Raw genomic sequence first — 17,600 nt, forward strand, 5'->3', positions numbered from 1 at the left:
CAAGAAGGCGATGACTACAGTGCTTCTTTCAGGTTTAATATCAGTCAGATCAAAGAATCAGATATTAGGTGACCAGAATGGAGTGTAAGTCAGTCAGATACGCAAGGAACCTCTAGGCTGTAATGTTACTATAGCAAGAGTTAGACTGCATATAGTTCCCTCTCAGTGGACGTTTCTTTCACTGTTCTCTGTTGTTAGACTCTAGTGCACAAACTCCGTAAAGCAGTCCAGACTAGGTTTTATGGAAGCAGTAGTTTGCTGACCTAGATGGGGATTTTGCTGGAGTTGGTGATATGACAGCTTAATTTCTGGAAGAAAAGCAGAAGGCCTTGGAGGGTAATCATACTATGTGGCAGGGTAGCCCCAGATACTGATGGAGTGTCTTTTTTTTGGTAAATAAATAATAATAATAATAATAATAATAATAATAATAATTCTCTTTGTTTTAGGTGTAGGTTGTGACTTCTCTTGAAAGTATATTTTGTAGGATCTAGTGACTGCTTCATTTCACACATGTTATAGACAGTTGTGGACCTGTGAAAACAGGTTATGTAGGCAGTAAGCTTCATATATATGACAGGTTGCAGAAGTCCCTTGTTTGTATATTCCTGTTCTGTCATCAGTCATTCTTCCAGAAACAAAATCATTTATTTACTTTGCTTTAAATTTTGCCCTGCTGAAGGATGCAAGGTGTTGATATAAAGTACAGAACACTATAGGTAGACCCTTGCCCCTTGGAGGACTTGACAACAGAGACGTACATTGACCAAGAGAGGATGGAGAAAAATAAACAAATACATAAAATAAAACATTAGTCTTCCTGCAAATACATGCATAGAACAATATCAGAGTTATAATTATAATTCATATTTTTAAAATGATGCTGTGCACTGTTGAAAAAAAATCCAATCATAACTGGCAAGAAATCTGCTTTTTTGAGATTAGAAAAGGAATTTTCTTGTCAAGTGTCTTACAACAAAGGACAGATTTTTTTTTTTAACTTTGAGGAAATGACATGGTGATGTCCTTTCAAATGAGGAAATGAATCCTCTTCCTGTGAAAATGAAATCCTCCACATATCTCAGTTGCCTTTTAAGCCTTTCAACCTGTCAATGAAATTGTGTAATCAAATAATAGCATGCCTGAAGCTTATAGCCTTTTCTTGAGAAGTAGTATCATCAAACGATGCGCTCTATTGATTTTAATCACACTGAACCAGATTTTTTAAACTTAGAGTAACAGTATTGGCTTCAGTAGGATTACTCCAGAATTTATATCATATAAGCTCAGAATTCTGTTCATTTAAGAAAAATATTATCCACTATAAGGTATGGAACATCACTATGTGAAAAAAATATGGTCGGATTTTCTTTTTCTGGAAGCTATTCAAATAGTCCTTCCCTCTGAACACCTGCTAAAATTGTCAGATATTTGCTTCCATTTTGTGATGAGTATTCAAAGTTATTGCAGTGCTCAACATGCTGCTTTACTTTTTCTTCCTAGTCAGCCTGAGTTCTTGTTCACTTTTTCATTTTTTATCTATTATATATTGTACTTCAACACTGCTATGCTAAAAGTGCATTTTCTTTTTAGTTTATTAAAGGTATTTTCCAGTTAATCCTAACACATCTGAGCATGTCTACTGGTTGCCACACATGTTCAACCACTAAAACTTGCATGCTCTTTACAGTTTTATTATTTATTTATTTTGGGGATTTATATATGTACTGCCTTTCAAAACATTTCTTTCCAACTACCATAAAAACATCATTCAATACATCAATACTATAATTAAAAGAGGAGTATAAAGCAGTTTGATAATTATCCTTTGAGCAGAAAACTTTCAAATTCTGCTAAATTTTGCTTTGCAGGAGCTTAAATGAAAGAGTATTAACAGTATGTTTTATTGACTTTGTTTTTCCATTAATTTTTCACTTTATAAATGGCATGGGCGTACCCAGGATCAAAACTAGGGGGGGCAAGGGGAGGGGCCAAGGCACGGAAGGGGAGGGGCCACAAAGTGGACGGGAACGGCGAATTCGCGCTCCGCCGGGCTGTGCCCCTCCCTAGAAGCAGGGCTGGTGGGCGGAAGCGGAGCCCAGCGGAGCGCGAGTTCAGCGTTCCCGCCCGCCGCGCCGCGCTCTCTGGTTCCCCGCCACGCTTGGCCTTGCCAGAGGGCGCGACGGGGAGCTGGAGGGAGGGCGCAGCGCGGCGGGCGGGAACGGCGAACTCGCGCTCCGCCGGGCTGTGCCCCTCCCTAGAAGCAGGGCTGGTGGGCGGAGGCGGAGCCCAGCCCAGAGGAGCGCGAGTTCGGCGTTCCCGCCCACCGCGCCGCGCTCCCTGGTTCCCCGCCGTGCTTGGCCTTGCCTGAGGGCGCGCCGGGGAGCTGGAGGGAGGGTGCGGCGCGGCGTGGCGGGAATGGCGAACTCGTGCTCCGCCGGGCTGTGCTCCGCCTCTGCCCACCAGCCCTGCTTCTAGAGTAGGGCAGCTGCCCTAACTTGCCCCGTGGTGGGTACGCTCTTGATAAATGGAGCTATTAAGTCCTTACTTCACTATAGAACGTTTTAGTTTGTCAGGATTTTGTAGGTGGTATGAAACAAACTAATTCCATAAACACAAGGATTTTGCCCCCTCTCTCCCCCTTTCATGGCCCCCAAATCTGTTCTGCGGTTTTTTTCCTACCCTCTAGATCAAATTTGAGGAGGATGTGGGGTTCTCATGCGCAGGGAGGAGGGAGTTCTGGTGTGTAAGTGGGAATTTTTTATGCTGAAGGAAAAATCTAGTTGGACAATACCCTGTAAACTGTCTTCTGAAAACCCTTCCCCCAGCTCTCCAGAACAGATTTGTGCCAGTTTGTAGGAACTACAGGGAGCAGCAGGATTCAGCAACCTCTAACTCAGTGGCTGTCACTGCCCCAGAAGATCAAGCACCTATTGTTCATAGCAAAATAAAAAAATTCCTTCAGTAGCACCTTAAAGACCAACTAAGTTTATATTCTGGTATGAGCTTTCGTGTGCATGCACACTTCTTCAGATCTGAAGAAGTGTGCATGCACACGAAAGCTCATACCAAAATATAAACTTAGTTGGTCTTTAAGGTGCTACTGAAGGAATTTTTTTATTTTGCTTCAACTCAGACCAACACGGCTACCTACCTGTAACTAGAACTATTGTTCATATTTATTGCAAACCTTGAAAGTATTTGATGGGGGGGAAAGACTTAAGATCTTGCAAATCACTTTCTGGTTTTGTCACTTGCCCCAAATATGCTGTCCGAGATGCTTTCCCCCTATATGGTTTCTCTTTCCAAGGTACCTCCAGAATTTCAGTACTTTCCCTGTCCCTCCCCAGTCTGCATCATCCTGATCCTGGTCCGAACCTCCAAATTCCAACCACAAGATAAACTCTTTGCAGGAAACATGGCTAAGGTTATGCAAATTTATACAAGTTCATTTTATGCTATTCAAAAATCTTTTGGTTTCTTCTTACAGAGTCTGTATTGCCATGGTGCAAAATTTGATTTTATTGGGAAGAAAACTTCACAGTGACCTTCAGCAGAGTAACTAGAATAATAACTCAGTGAGTTGATACACTTTGGCAGTACAAAAATTAAAATAAAATAGTAGCAGGGAAGCATATATTTGCTTTGAGATGCAACTAGGCATATATAATGTGGTGAAGCAAATGTAACCTGTTTCCATTTAGACAATTTTGACAGTGATTGATTTTGATCTATAATGGCATGGCTGAAATATTGATAAACTTGAGTTATCACCTTCAAATGTTTGAATGCGACACATCACAAAGTACATAGGTGAGATGGCAGACCCAGTTGTGTTATTGCTTGTGAATGTACTCTTGGAAAAATAAAAGGATAATAATAGAATCATAGAATTGCAGAGTTGGAAGTAATAAAATTGTGTGTTTGTTAAGCAGAGATGAAATGTTTGGATACAGTTACATAGTTTTGTTTTTTGTTTAATTATCTAGCTATTGATTTTAGACTTTAATAACAGGGCACCATTGCACTTGAGCTTCCTATAGCATTCTGGTCAAAATGTAAAGGGTCCGTTTCACCTGTAAGGACTTTACGCACCTTTTGCTTTGATTACTACAAGCTTTGGTCTGTCCAGAAGGGATTATAATTATTTATCCTGCATTTGTTTAGATAACTTCTGTTCTTCTTTGATATTTTAGGAATGCTTTAAAATGTACTCTGGCTCTCTGCATAAAAAGAGATTAGGAAGCTAGCTATAAATTTGATACGCTTGGCTAACACAAAAAGTGTACAAGAGATTCTTTAGGTTAATTATTCTTCAGTATCCATGTGGTGGGTAAATCACATTTTCACTTTGCATGGTTGACCATTAAGCTCATTGATATGCTGCTATATGTCAGGGATCGCTGACTTCTGCATTGTTGGGACCATGCCGTTCTCCTAATCACCTGGTGGTAGGAAGTGTCTATTAACTAGCAACCAACTTTCTCATGAGTAGTCAAGCTCCATAATAAAGTAGGTGCAGTTCAATACTTAGGGTATCACAATTATAGAACCCATGTGCTCAAGGTTTAGCCAGGACATTACACACAAAATCCAAAAGGGAGTATGTGTGTGGAATCACTATTTCTTGGGAATGGAATCTATTTTCCTTTTCCTTACAGCTGAAACTGTAGACCAACCTTTTATGACACCATGCTTAGAATTTGGTAGGGCTGTAGAGGGTGCTGTAAAATGATATGGGGCCGGGCTTGCCAGTTGGTCTTTCCTGTCATATATTTAAAGTCAAAATTTTAAATCCTTTTCATATAGTCTGGTAGCAAACATTGGAACAAGCAGAGCTGATCAATTTGTAGAGATGAGCAAAACCAGGACCTATGTTAGACCCACTGCCAACATGTGAGATGCTGGGGCCACCTGATTCCTGGCATGCCCATGGCAGCAGCCAACAGGACTGAGGGGGCAGCTTTGACTGGAGCTCTGGACTACATGCCCAAACTCACCATCCTGCCATATTAATTATGCTGCCCTGGTGTGCTTCTGGCATGGAATCCGGAGCTCCAAGTGGCAATGGGGACTGCAGGGGGCAGCTCAGCAATGACACAGATCAGAGCTATCTTGATTACTGTAGTTGAATCCAGCCCAGAATGATAAAGTAACTAATAACAAACAACAGAACATTCTAGCATGCTGCTTCTGTATGGTTTTTTTTGGTGTGTCTTTTAGTTTATGAGCAGTAGGCAGATTGAACTTAGTCTGTAGACTTCAGTGGTTTCTTTCTATCCATTCTTACTCCAGCTCCCTTCCATGACAGTGCTACCTATGTCAACATGGTCCTCACTTTTTGAGGTAAGATTTTAGGTTGTACATAATATTCCTTCTAATATTACATCATAAAAAATGTAGCATTATATATTCCCCTTTTGTAAGCTGAAATAATCAAGATAAATAATTTCCCCTGCTTAAAAAAGCTAAAGGACCCCTGACAGTTAGGTCCAGTCGCGAACGACTCTGGGGTTGCAGTGCTCATCTCGCTTTACTGGCCGAGGGAGCCAGTGTTTGTCTGCTCCGCAGACAGTTTTTCCGGGTCATGTGGCCAGCATGACTAAGCCGCTTCTGGCGAAACCAGACAGCACACGGAAATGCCATATACCTTCCTGCCAGAGTGGTACCTATTTATCTACTTGAACTTTGACATGCTTTTGAACTGCTAGGTTGGCAGGAGCTGGGACAGAGCAACGAGAGCTCACCCCATCATGGGGATTTGAACCGCCGACCTTCTGATCGGCAAGCCCTAGGCTCAGTGACCTGAATAAATAGGACCTTTTCTTGTCTCTCATTGTGGCCTACTCTGCATGGAATCCATTTTTAACCCCCCCCCCACTGCCTTGCAAGTCTCTTCTTGCATGCATTCTACACTTTGCGCAATGTGAGGAGCGATGTTTATTTGATCCCACACCATTGCTTCTGCTTTTATGGAGAGCTAATCTTTGATATTACTGGTCTCTCTGAAAGAAAGAAATGACTGCTCAAGAAAATATTTTTCCAGTAATCAAACTATGTTAGACCTTTAATAGAACAAGAGTTTTCGATTATTAAATTTTGAGTAGTGTTTGGGTTTAAATGTTTTGGGACTAGACAATTGGGGCAGAAACCAACCAAAATTGAATACTTTTAAGTCTCATTGATTTCAGTGGAAGAGCTTCAAGCATGTGCTCAACTCTCCTATTAATTCATTTGTCATGTTTACAGCTGGTTTGTTCCATGTACTTACACTATGAACATAGACCTGTATATGTAATGTTCTCTAGCTTCAGTATGCCTGATTCCCCCCCACCCCCAAAATAATAGAAAAGAAGAATGGAAATGTGCAATCTCAACCTCTTTTGTCTGTAGGCCTAGTTCGCTCTTGAGAAGTTAAGCAGGCTTAATTAACCAATTGAGTTGCGGTAATTTGGATATAATAATCATTTCCCATAGTGGAATTCAGAGTTTATAATTTCACAGTAAAATTAAGAATATTAATAGAATAATATACAGTATAAAAATAAGACAGAGGAGTTCTGTTGTTCCTGAATAGAAAACAAACTCAGAATATGAAAAACGCTACTAACTTTAGGGTCACACTGGATATTATAAGAGAGACAGAGCTATCTCTGCTCAACATCTCTTTGTAATGTCAATCATGAACAATACAACACCATTACACTGTGCACTTTCCCAGCCTCCACAAGGCAATGATGTGAGGCATGGGTGGGGAGACACAAAATTGGTAGATGGTATACCGTGCATAGTTTATATTGGGGACAGCCGCTTCACGTTTGATCCTTTAATAATGTTTACACACACAAATACCTATATGAAGGGAAATACTTGGTACTTCTCTGTAGTGTCCTATTTCAAGAAAATCATATTTTAAAAGATGGTTAACTTACAAATTTGTTTTTTGCAATAAATCTAGTCTTTTTAATATATTTTGCTACCTTAGATTGTATAAAAATGTGTGTGTGTGTGTGATATATAGAGAGATCGAGAGAGGTCAGAGGTCTGTATTACAGTACAGTGGTGCCTCGTAAGACGAATTTAATTTGTTCCAGGACTCAATTCGTCCTATGAAAAATTCATCTTGCGAGTCGCGGTTTCCCATAGGAATGCATTGAAACTTAATCCTATGGGTTCCAGGGGACTGGCGGCGGCATGGGATGGGGCTTCGGAGAAGGAGCAGCACTTTTCCGAAGCCCCGTCTGATGCCGGCTGTGTGCGAGGCGGGGGGGGGGGAGAAACGCTTCTCCCCGCCTCTGCCTCCCGCCTGTCTTCCCCGGCATGGGACGGGGCTTCGCTGAAGGTGTCCGAAGCCCCATCCGATGCCGGCTGTGTGCGAGGCGGCAGGGGGCAGAAGCGCCACTGCCTCCTGCCTGCCTTCCACGGTCTCCGAAGCCGCGTCCCATGCCGGCTGTGCGCGGCAAGGCGGCCGGGGGGGGGAGAAGTGCTTATTCCCGCCGTCTCCTGCCTGCCTTCCCCGGCATGGGACGCAGCTTCAGAGAAGGTTTCCGAAGCCACGTCCCATGCCGGCTGTGCGCGGCGGGGGGAGAAGCGCTTCTCCCCGTCGCCTCCCGCCTGTCTTCCCCAGGGGATGGAGCCGAAGCACGGCGGGCGCTGCTTGCCCCCGCCTGTCTTCCCCGAGCCAAGGGGAAGACAGGCAGTGGCAGCCACCGCACCGCTGCGCTTCGGCTCCGTCCCCCCTGGCAAAGGAAGATCAGCTGTCAGCTTCCTGCGCTGACAGCTGATCTTCCTTTGCCGCCTTCCCGCGCTACATTCTATGGCCGCGCTTCGCAAGACGAAGCGGCGGTCATAGAAAACCTCGTCATCTTGCAAATGCCTCGCGCAACGCAAAACTCTTTCGTCTTGCGAGTTTTCCGTTGTTCGAGGCATTCGTCTTACGAGCCACCACTGTACTGTCATTGCTTGAAGCCATTGCTAGTCACAACACATTTTAATGTCACCAGACCACTAACTGTGACCTTCCGATTACTTTTCTCAGCTTTTTGTTCTGCTTCCTTCAACAGTGGACACTGAGGTGCCAATCTTTGTGCTACTGTTTAATTTGCACAGCAGGATCTACACGACCAAACAGATGGCTGATCTCAGTCAGGAAAATACAACTGCAAAATGCACTGAGTGTTGCACATCATTTGAACCAAGCAATGGTGTACTTTTTTGCCCCCGTTGCAATAATGGCACCATGTGCCCTGAACAAGCTGTAGTAGAGACCTCAGATTCACCAACTACTTCAGTGAGTGAATGTTCGGATCCCGAAGACACCATGTCAAAGAAACAAACATCTTATTTAACAAATGTAAGGATACTAACTTCAAATATTTTATTTTCTTCCTGTTCCACCATCCTTCCATCACCCCAGTGTATATTCAGATAACTTTCCCTTTCGTGAAATGCCTTTGTGAAATCAGGCCAGCGATATTAACGTCAGGCAAAATAGGAAAATGTCAGGATTCAAACCTATAAAGCACTCCCCTCTAGGAAAGCTGCTTACCCATTCAGCCATAGAAACAGGCAGAAGTTGGGTGCTGGATGGGCAAATTACTTGTTTCTTAATGGACCTCTGCTCCATCTTCCTGTGCTGTTTTTCTTGGCCGGCTAGCTCTGCTAAGTTATTGATAATATACATACCTTGTTCCTCACCACCACCACCCTGCCAGTTGATGGACTCCTTTACAGTGGCAGCAGTAACTGTTTCACTTGTGGGTTCACAGCGGCTGCCCACTTTGAATGGAGGGCTCACTGAACTTAAATCCTGGTAGTAGAAAAAGCATTGGGGCCCCTCCCAGTTAAGACTCTCATCCTGAAGCGAGATTGAACTAGGATGGGAGAGGGGATCCCTATCTGCTAACTCCCAGTAACAAGGAAATGGCAGCTGTATAGAATCTTTTTATTGAACGGCATGACAGATGGAATAGCGTCTGAAACAAAGGCAGGTGGGATTGACAGCCTTTTGTCCCAGCAGGGGTTTGTTGCCATTGAAAATTGCATAACAACAGGCAGAAGAGTTGCAAGTGTTATGCTCATCATGGCTTCTTCTACATGTTGGATATTCCTTTACCTGTTAAGCAGCTGCCTGCCTGTCATCTTGCAAAGGTGCAGCAGCCTGTCTGGTAGCTCCACAGAGGAAAACCTACAAGTGTTCTGGTGACTGCTAAGGATGAGTATGCTGTCCAGAACTCGCCTTAGACTGACTCATTCTCTGATCCCTCCCACACCCCACTCAGGCCAATTTGAGGGCGTCAGAAAAAACATCCACTATTCCCAGAAGCCCTTTCTGCCGGTCCTCTACCTCTGAAACGCAAGCTCCCTAACCTTCGTCTTTTAAAACCTAATAGGCATGGCACTTTGAGCAGTGACAGCAGAGAGATGAAACAAGTCCCCCTTGCAACAACTGGTGTGACATCATGAGATCAGTTTCAGTTGATGTTGAGAATGTAGAAATGTTGAATCATTTGATTTTCTTTGAAATAATAGCTCAGATTTAATCTCACAATTTTCAGAAGTTACAATAATTGTGTGGAGAAATTAAGCAGAAGTTGTGATTGACCTAAATTTCTATTATTCCCCTGATGCTTTTTATAGAAAAGATGTACAAAGGACATTTTCTTTTGTTTTCAGTCCACTGCTATATACTGCATTTATTTGAGAACACAAGTATTTTAAACTTGTAGAGCACAAATCTTTAAAAGCTTTTGTTGCAAAACCCCCCCAACCCAAACCTGAAATAAATACACGTTCAAAACAAATGGGATGGGAAAGCACTTAAGATTGAAACTCCAGAGGATTACCCATAATTTGGTAAATTAACACAAATTGGCCTCCTTAAAGTAGTGCTCTTAAAAAGCGGGATGCAAACTTTGAACAATCTCAAATAAACTTTGTTTGAACATACCATGAGTGATTTACATCTGATATAAAAAGATAATATAGTAACCTATGATTATACTCTTTATGTCATATAGTATAATCAAAAAGAATTACTTCGTTTTGCTATTGGCAACTGAGTTTTATATCTCGGGTGGTCAGTGGAATGCATAGGATGTTTTGAAAAGCATGAACATTAAAATTAGAATTGCCGTACATGAAATCCATTATTGTTATAGATTTCTTTACTTTTTTAGTGTAAGATTCATATCATATTAGCACAAATAATTTTAGCATCATTTTGTTCTCTTGGTTATACATTTACTTGTCTTTTTTCCAACATCAGCTACTTCATTAATTTAGTATCTAATTGATTAACTTAATGCAAGCACTTAATACAGTGTCATTTTCTGTTAGCGTATACCAGTTGGCTGATTCACACAAAAAGAATAATCTTCTACTCTGCTCAATAAAAAAATGTATTAGGCATTAGTAATTCTAGGGTTCTAGGATTTTTATTCAGGCTTTTCAACACCAGTAGCATTTACAGTTGTAAATACAAATACATTTCCACTACAGTTTATTTAGTGGAATTCCTTATATATATTGTCCAGTATCAGTTTAAAAATGATATTTTAAAAGCAGCCATTAGGCTCTTCTGCTTGGTTGGCTTATATAGGTGCAGATTGGATCAGATTGCCCTATTTTATTTTAACACGGTCCCTTCCAACTCTACAATTCTATGTTTCTATTAGAAACATATGAATACAGGTATATGAACCTGCTTTATAAAAAAAGTTTTATTGTGCATTGTCTTGGCTATTTCTGGTTTGAGGGTGCCATACTGCTATATAAATATTTTGGAATAAAAAAACAAAAATTGAATTGGATCATTCGTTCATCTAGCTCAGTACTGTTTCTTTACTGTGATTGGCAGTAGCTTCTCCAGGACTCAGACTGAGTTTCTCCCCAGTCTTGAGACTTGTATTGAATATGGGGTTTTGGATTGACTGTAAGTACATAGAACATAGGAAACGGACTTTTAACCAGTCAGACCTTCAGTCCATCTAGCTCAATATTCTTGACACTGGCTAGCAATGCCTCTCTGGGTTTCAGGCAGGGATCCTTCCCAGCCCTCCCTAAAAACACCAGGGATGGAACCCGAAACCTTTTACATGAAAAGCATATGCTCCACCACTGAGCCATGGCCCTTCCCCTGCAAAGCATGTGCATCACCCTTAGGGAATGATCCCTTTGGGGACCATAGCTGGTGTGCTGCCAGCTATCAATGCAGGATGGTGCTGTTCATGGTGGCTTTCACTCTTTCAGCTTGTGGTACATGGGGGTAACTGCTCACCTGCTACCTAGACATACTAGTCCTCTTGTAGAAATCAAGGAAATAGAGAGGCTTATTGGGATTGGGAGACATGCTGCAGAATCTGGATTCTGTGAGTGAGACTTGCTTTTCAGCAAGCATTTCCTAGAACTGAAGTAGAACATAAAAAAGCAATGCAGGCTTAAATTACTTTGGAACTCCTTATTGATATAGACCAAATGTATCAGAATGGAAAAAGAATACTTATTTTTATATAAGGTGTCTTTAGACCAGGCATCCCCAAACTGCATCCCTCCAGATGTTTTGGCCTACAACTCCCATGATCCCTAGCTAACAGGACCAGTGGTCGGGGAAGATGGGAATTGTAGTCCAAAATATCTGGACGGTCGAAGTTTGGGGATGCCTGCTTTAGACTCTCTCTCTTTCCACTTATTCATATTCCGACACAGGGGTAGCCAATGTGGTGACTTCCAAGTATTACTGGACTTCAGTTCCCACTATCCATTACAATTGGCCATATTTGATGGGGCTGAGGTGCGCTGGAGTTCAACAACAATTACTACATTTGTCTGTCTCCTGCTCCATCATACATTTTGATTGTTTTGCGATCTATTGTTTTGAAATCTAATAAGTTCACCTTTTCTAGGTCTCGTCCCACTTCATATATTTTCTCGTTTTCTTGTAATAACTTACATATAACTTACTGCATGTGCCGGAAGGTACATAAAATAGCATATAGCCTTTTAAAAACAATGGTTTGTAGTTTAATTTCATGCTTCTCTTTTTATGTCCCCAAAGATGCCAAAGTCAGAACTAACAGACTCTCAGAGGAAAATGCTCATTACCACCCCAGGCATTCGTGGCAGTAATACAGAATTCAAAGTTCCTCACACGCGAATAGAAGATGGAGCAGCAATTCAGGTTCGTAGCTGTGCATTCCTCCAAACTTTTGGTACAATTTTTAATTAGAAGATGGCAAAAATAGCTGTGTAAATAGCTGCGTTGGTCCATGGGTGGGAGAGTGGTAATACCTGTATAAGGACCATCCTGACTGACATAATATCATAGAATCACAGAATTGCAGATTGGGATCCAAAGGGTCATCAAGTCCAACCCTCTGTAATGCAGCAATCCCAATGTCAAAAGCAAGCTTTCAAGTTCCTCAACACTCTTCATTAGGCTAGATGTCAGAGACTGGGCAGAGGAGGAATGGTGGAGAACGTCTCCCTAGCCAGACCCTTCCAGAGAAGGAGACAGTTCAGAATTACAACAGGTGTTTGAGGGAGGTCACAGCTCAGAGGCAGATGAGGGGAAAAGCTGGGAGGAGGAGGAAGAGGAACCACCAGGGGAGAGACAGCTGACGGACTCAGTGTCTTTAGGAAGCATTCCAGACCCCACCTCCCAGAACCCGGCAGGAATTGAAAGTAGGAGAGCAGAGAGCTTAGAGGCAGAAGGCACAGCTCAGCCACAGTAGTGACGATGCATAATGGGAGAGGCGGAGAGGGTGCAACACCATTACTCCAAGAGGCTGCATTTCTAAGCCTCTCTGTGTGAATATTGAATAACAAGCATCAGTAAGAATTTTCCTTGTCTTATCCATTCCTGGCAACCTACCATGGGGGGTTGGATGCTCTGACTCCTGACACTGTATATTCAACAAAGCAAGATGGAGGGGGGCAATAAAAATGGTCATTTATTGTTGTTAATGTAATATAATATTCATTCAAACGCCTTCTTGTTTGCATTTCTATATCTATCAGAACAGTTTTGCTGTTCTGTTACAGTGGCATCCTCAGGTTGCTTGGCTAAAAGATCTAAAGCAACCTGGTGAACACAATGGAACTAAAAAGGGCTAGAGTGGACACAGCTACAATATACAAATGGATTAACAGGATGACAAGCGGTTTACGTGGTGTTAAACCCATTTTTCAAACAACAAATTGTTAGCAAAATTGTGTACTTTGTAGATACAGCACTTGGGATTCTCTGAACTTAAGAAGAGCCCTGCTGCCTTGGATCAAAGGCCAGTCTAGTCCAGTTTCCTGTTCCCACAGTGGCCAGCCATAGGCCTATGGGAAACCTCCAAGCAGGTCATGAGTGGAATAATGCTCCGCTTCTTGTGTTCTGTAGCAAGTGCTATTCAGAAGCAGAATGTCTCTGATACTGGAGATAATATATATTGATAATAATGTCTATTAGCCATTGTTAGCAGTAACAACAGCAACTTATAAAGTACTTGCGGTTTTCTAAGTACTGAACATACATTAAAGGAAAGGCAGCCTATACATGCAGGCTGACAATCTAATAGACACAATACAAATGGAGAAAAAAAAGAAATGGGGAAGGGAAAAGGAAAGCAAGTATTAGAGCAGCTGCTCCTTCATCAGCCAATAGATGGGGCTGATTTCCTTGGAGGCCGCTCCTGTTGCTTGATCATTTTGAACGCTCTCATGTGCAACTTTTCCAGTTCTACAATATCTTTTGCATCCCGGGGTGGCCAAAACTATGCCCTGTAATCCAAGTGCAGCCACACCATATATTTGTATACAGTATTATGATATGGGCAGGTTAGTTCCCCCCCCCCTTTCCTAATGATTCCCTGGCATGCAATTTGCCTTTTTAAAGCAGCTGCACACTAGGCTGATGCCGTATTTTCATTGAGCTATCCACCATACCCCCAATATCCTTTCCTGATCAGTCACCATCAGCATGTATGTAAAGTTAGGATTCTTTTGCTCCACTGTATAAAATGGAAGCATCCTCGAAAATTTGTTTTGCAAGTGCATTCTTTTCCAAGTGCAAAGCACACTCCATTGCTGTCAGCCCACTGTTCCCATCATCACAACTTGGTTTTTTGATGTCCTGCAAAACTCAATGTTCCTCAGTAATAAGGATTTGAATATTTAGTGAAATTCATGAGTCTTGATCTTTTCCTCATATATATTTGACTACTTATATACGTAACTTAGGGGCTCATCCACACTTTCACTTGTCCTGTGACAGGTTTGAGCAGTTTTCTGTTTGCCACAGCTTTCTGGGCATAGGTCTGAGCAGTTTGCCCTTGTCCCACAGATTTCCCTGAGAGAACCTGCAAATGTCAATCCACAGAAAGCCCAGCTGGCGCTTAGTCCAATTCAGCAGCAAAGATTGAGTTTCCCCGGGGGGGGGGGGAGTGGTGGGGCAAGGACAAGTCTGGATGAGTCTTTACTGAGTGTTCCTCTGTAACATTTGACTTCTTAATTTTTTTTATTTTTTTTCTTATTTCTGCAGCAAATTTATTCATTTGGAAGGAAATTAGGACAAGGCAGCTTTGGTGTGGTGATTGAAGTAACAGACAAAGAAACAGGCATGAAGTGGGCAATCAAGAAAGTGAACCGGGAAAAGGTAGGCTTTAATTGTATTGGAGTATGAGTTTTTATTTTTCAGACAATGATAATATTATTTATTACAAATTAATCACCACAATACATTTATGTGCCCCAAATTCACATAGCAAATGGAGAATATATTGATTTTCACACTGTCATCAGTTTTCTTCAACTTTCATTTCTCAGGTTACCCATTTCACTGTATCTGAAGAAGTGTGCATGCACACGAAAGCTCATACCAAAATAAAAACTTAGTTGGTCTTTAAGGTGCTACTGAAGGAATTTTTTTTATTTCATTTCTCAGAAAACATGAGACATAATATCGTGAATAACTCTGAGACCTATGGATAAAGGGTGATATACAAATATAATAATAATAATAATAATAATAATAATAATAATAATAATGCTAAGGGACCCAGGTGGCGCAGTGGGTTAAACCACTGAGCCTAGGACTTGCTGATCAGAAGGTCGGCGGTTCGAATCCCTGTGACGGGGTGAGCTCCTGTTGCTCGGTCCCAGCTCCTGCCAACCTAGCAGTTCGAAAGCACGCCAAAGTGCAAGTAGATAAATAGGGACCGCTCCAGCGGGAAGGTAAACAGCGTTTCCATGTGCTGCTCTGGTTCGCCAGAAGTGGCTTTGTCATGCTGGCCACATGACCTGGAAGCTATACGGCGGCTCCCTCGGCCAATAATGCGAGATGAGCGCGCAACCCCAGAGTCGGTCACAACTGGACCTAATGGTCAGGGGTCCCTTTACCTTTACCTTAATAATGATGCTATCATTTTCAAACAAATGGTTCAAATGAAATAAGTGGCTTCGAACTGCCTAGTATGTTCTGAATATTTTAATTCTAGGAATCGTATTTGGATAAATAATTGCAGAATCAATTTTGTAATTATTGAGTTACGTAGTGCATGATCCTATCCTGCACTGGTTCATCACCCAACCACAGAGGGAATGCTGTCGGGCACAAGAGTCTCCTGTTTCTACCCTCCTCTTTCCTTCTTGGTGAGAAGGCAGTGGCATATCACTAGGCCAGTAGGGGAATAGAAGGCTTGCACATTCCTTACATATCTCAATTCAGCCTGCTGCCTCTGATTGTTGGCATTTCAAGCCTGAGCAGAGGGTCAAGGCTGCATGGGGATATTTATTTATTTATGTATGTATTTGGAGCACTTTTAGCACACACCTCAACATACAGTTCCAGGGTGAGCTGTCCAATTAAAAAGAAAAGAACACTAGTTCTAATATAATTAAAAGAGCAGGTAAAAACAACATATCCATTAAAATACCATACATAAAAAGGCCTGTGACTCTGGTGGGATTTTATTGAATACATAAAAAAAGAAAAATTATATTTGTCTCTTCAACAAGTCTCAACAAAATTAGGACAACTAACATCTAATTGGAGTAATATAGAGCCTTTTATTCTTGGTACTCCTTGTACCTCTGATGGTTTCAGATGGTTTATAGGCTTATTTTTCTGTGTATCTTGCAACTCATGCACGCCATACCTCTTGCTCTCTCTTCACTTACCTGTCTGTATCTTACTGCAAATATCTGGATAGTTTTATCATTCATCTTATGAATGTAACAACCCATGCCAACCTTGGCTTGGTTTAGATTTTTATGTGTTTGTCTCATGAAGTTCTGGTAGGGGTGTTTGACAGGACTAAGGCTATGGAACCTGACTTTGAAGCTGCCACAAGAAATATGTTTCTCTCACTCTTAAAGGCAGGGAGTTCTGCAGTAAAACTACTTGAAAGGGAAGTGAGCATCCTGAAAACAGTAAACCATGAGCATATAATACATCTTGAACAGGTGTTTGAGACTCCCAAGGTAAGACATTATCAATAGAAATCCTATAATGCAGTTAACCCAAAGGTGCAAACCGTGTGTGATGATGACAGATGGTTGTGTTAGAATTGTGTTGCGGTTCAGTTCCTATAAAGTGGAGATGGGGCTTTATAGAGTGGGAGAGGCTGCTGAAGCTCCCAAGCCACCCAGCAGTGCTCTGATATAGTCCCACTAGGAATAAAAGACCTTTGAAGAAGGTGAAGTGGGTGGGGCAAAGGGTCCTTAGCACCTGCCTCCCACCTCCACATTTTGCACCTTGAATGACTCTTCTTTTAAAAGCACTTATAACCAATATCACTTTATATTTTCAGTTTTTGAATGTTGTAACATTTAAGAACACAGTCGTACCTTGGGTACCAAACGCCTTGCAAGTCGAACGTTTTGGCTCCCAAACTCTGCAAACCCGGAAGTGAGTGTTCCGGTTTGCAAATGTTCTTTGGATGCCGAATATCCGACAGGGTTTCCATGGCTTCTGATTGGCTGCAGGAGCTTTCTGCAGCCAATCAGAAGCTGCGCCTTGGTTTCAGAACGTTTTGGAAGTCGAACGGACTTCTGGAACAGATTCCATTCGTCTTCCGAGGTACCACTGTAGTTGGCTGTTCAAAAATATGAAGAATATTAATTCTTCAATTTTTGTAAAACAAAATTATTTTTCTACTTTTAACTAAATATTTGAGGCATTTAGATTGAAAATATATATTAATACTTTATTATACACATACACACACACTTATATTGTTTATTTATTAATGTTAGCGTGTGTACCTTGTATTGGAGCTATGTGAGGATGGAGAACTTAGAGAGATTCTACAAAGAAAAGGTCAATTTACGGAGAATGAGACACGGCACATCATTCAGAGTCTTGCCTCAGCAATAGCATATCTTCACAAAAGAGGTAATGTGATAATTATTACATTTTTATAGATTATTATATCTCATCATCACAATTTTGTAGCTCTTACTTGTTTCATAGTATAATTGTGGCCCTATCAACTGAAAAGCAACATTCTTTTAACACACACACACACACATTTTCTTGTTGCTCATTTACTAGTAAAAATGCCATTACTTTCTCCTATTTTTTCTAATTCTTTTTCTTTGTTCATTACATTAAG

At 41.6% G+C, this 17,600-nt stretch overlaps 1 protein-coding gene across 10 annotated transcripts in view; it reads left to right on the plus strand.

Annotated features, from left to right (window-relative positions):
- Positions 1 to 17,600, plus strand: part of STK33 (serine/threonine kinase 33) — a 62,908-nt gene that overhangs the window by 21,609 nt on the left and 23,699 nt on the right. For 5 of the 10 annotated variants that reach the window (XM_035122896.2, XM_060275865.1, XM_035122814.2 and 2 more), the window contains 4 exons: positions 12,056 to 12,178; positions 14,528 to 14,641; positions 16,363 to 16,467; positions 17,242 to 17,380. In XM_035122896.2, coding sequence (XP_034978787.2) covers positions 12,056 to 12,178; positions 14,528 to 14,641; positions 16,363 to 16,467; positions 17,242 to 17,380 — 481 coding nt within the window. Of the gene's footprint in view, positions 1 to 3,057; positions 5,347 to 8,063; positions 8,354 to 12,055; positions 12,179 to 14,527; positions 14,642 to 16,362; positions 16,468 to 17,241; positions 17,381 to 17,600 lie in introns of those variants that run through there. The other 5 variants (XM_060275837.1, XM_035122721.2, XM_060275839.1 and 2 more) reach the window with 5 other exon arrangements.

This window comes from Zootoca vivipara, chromosome 1 (genome assembly GCF_963506605.1).
Source record: "Zootoca vivipara chromosome 1, rZooViv1.1, whole genome shotgun sequence".
Classification (NCBI taxonomy): Eukaryota; Metazoa; Chordata; class Lepidosauria; order Squamata; family Lacertidae; genus Zootoca; species Zootoca vivipara.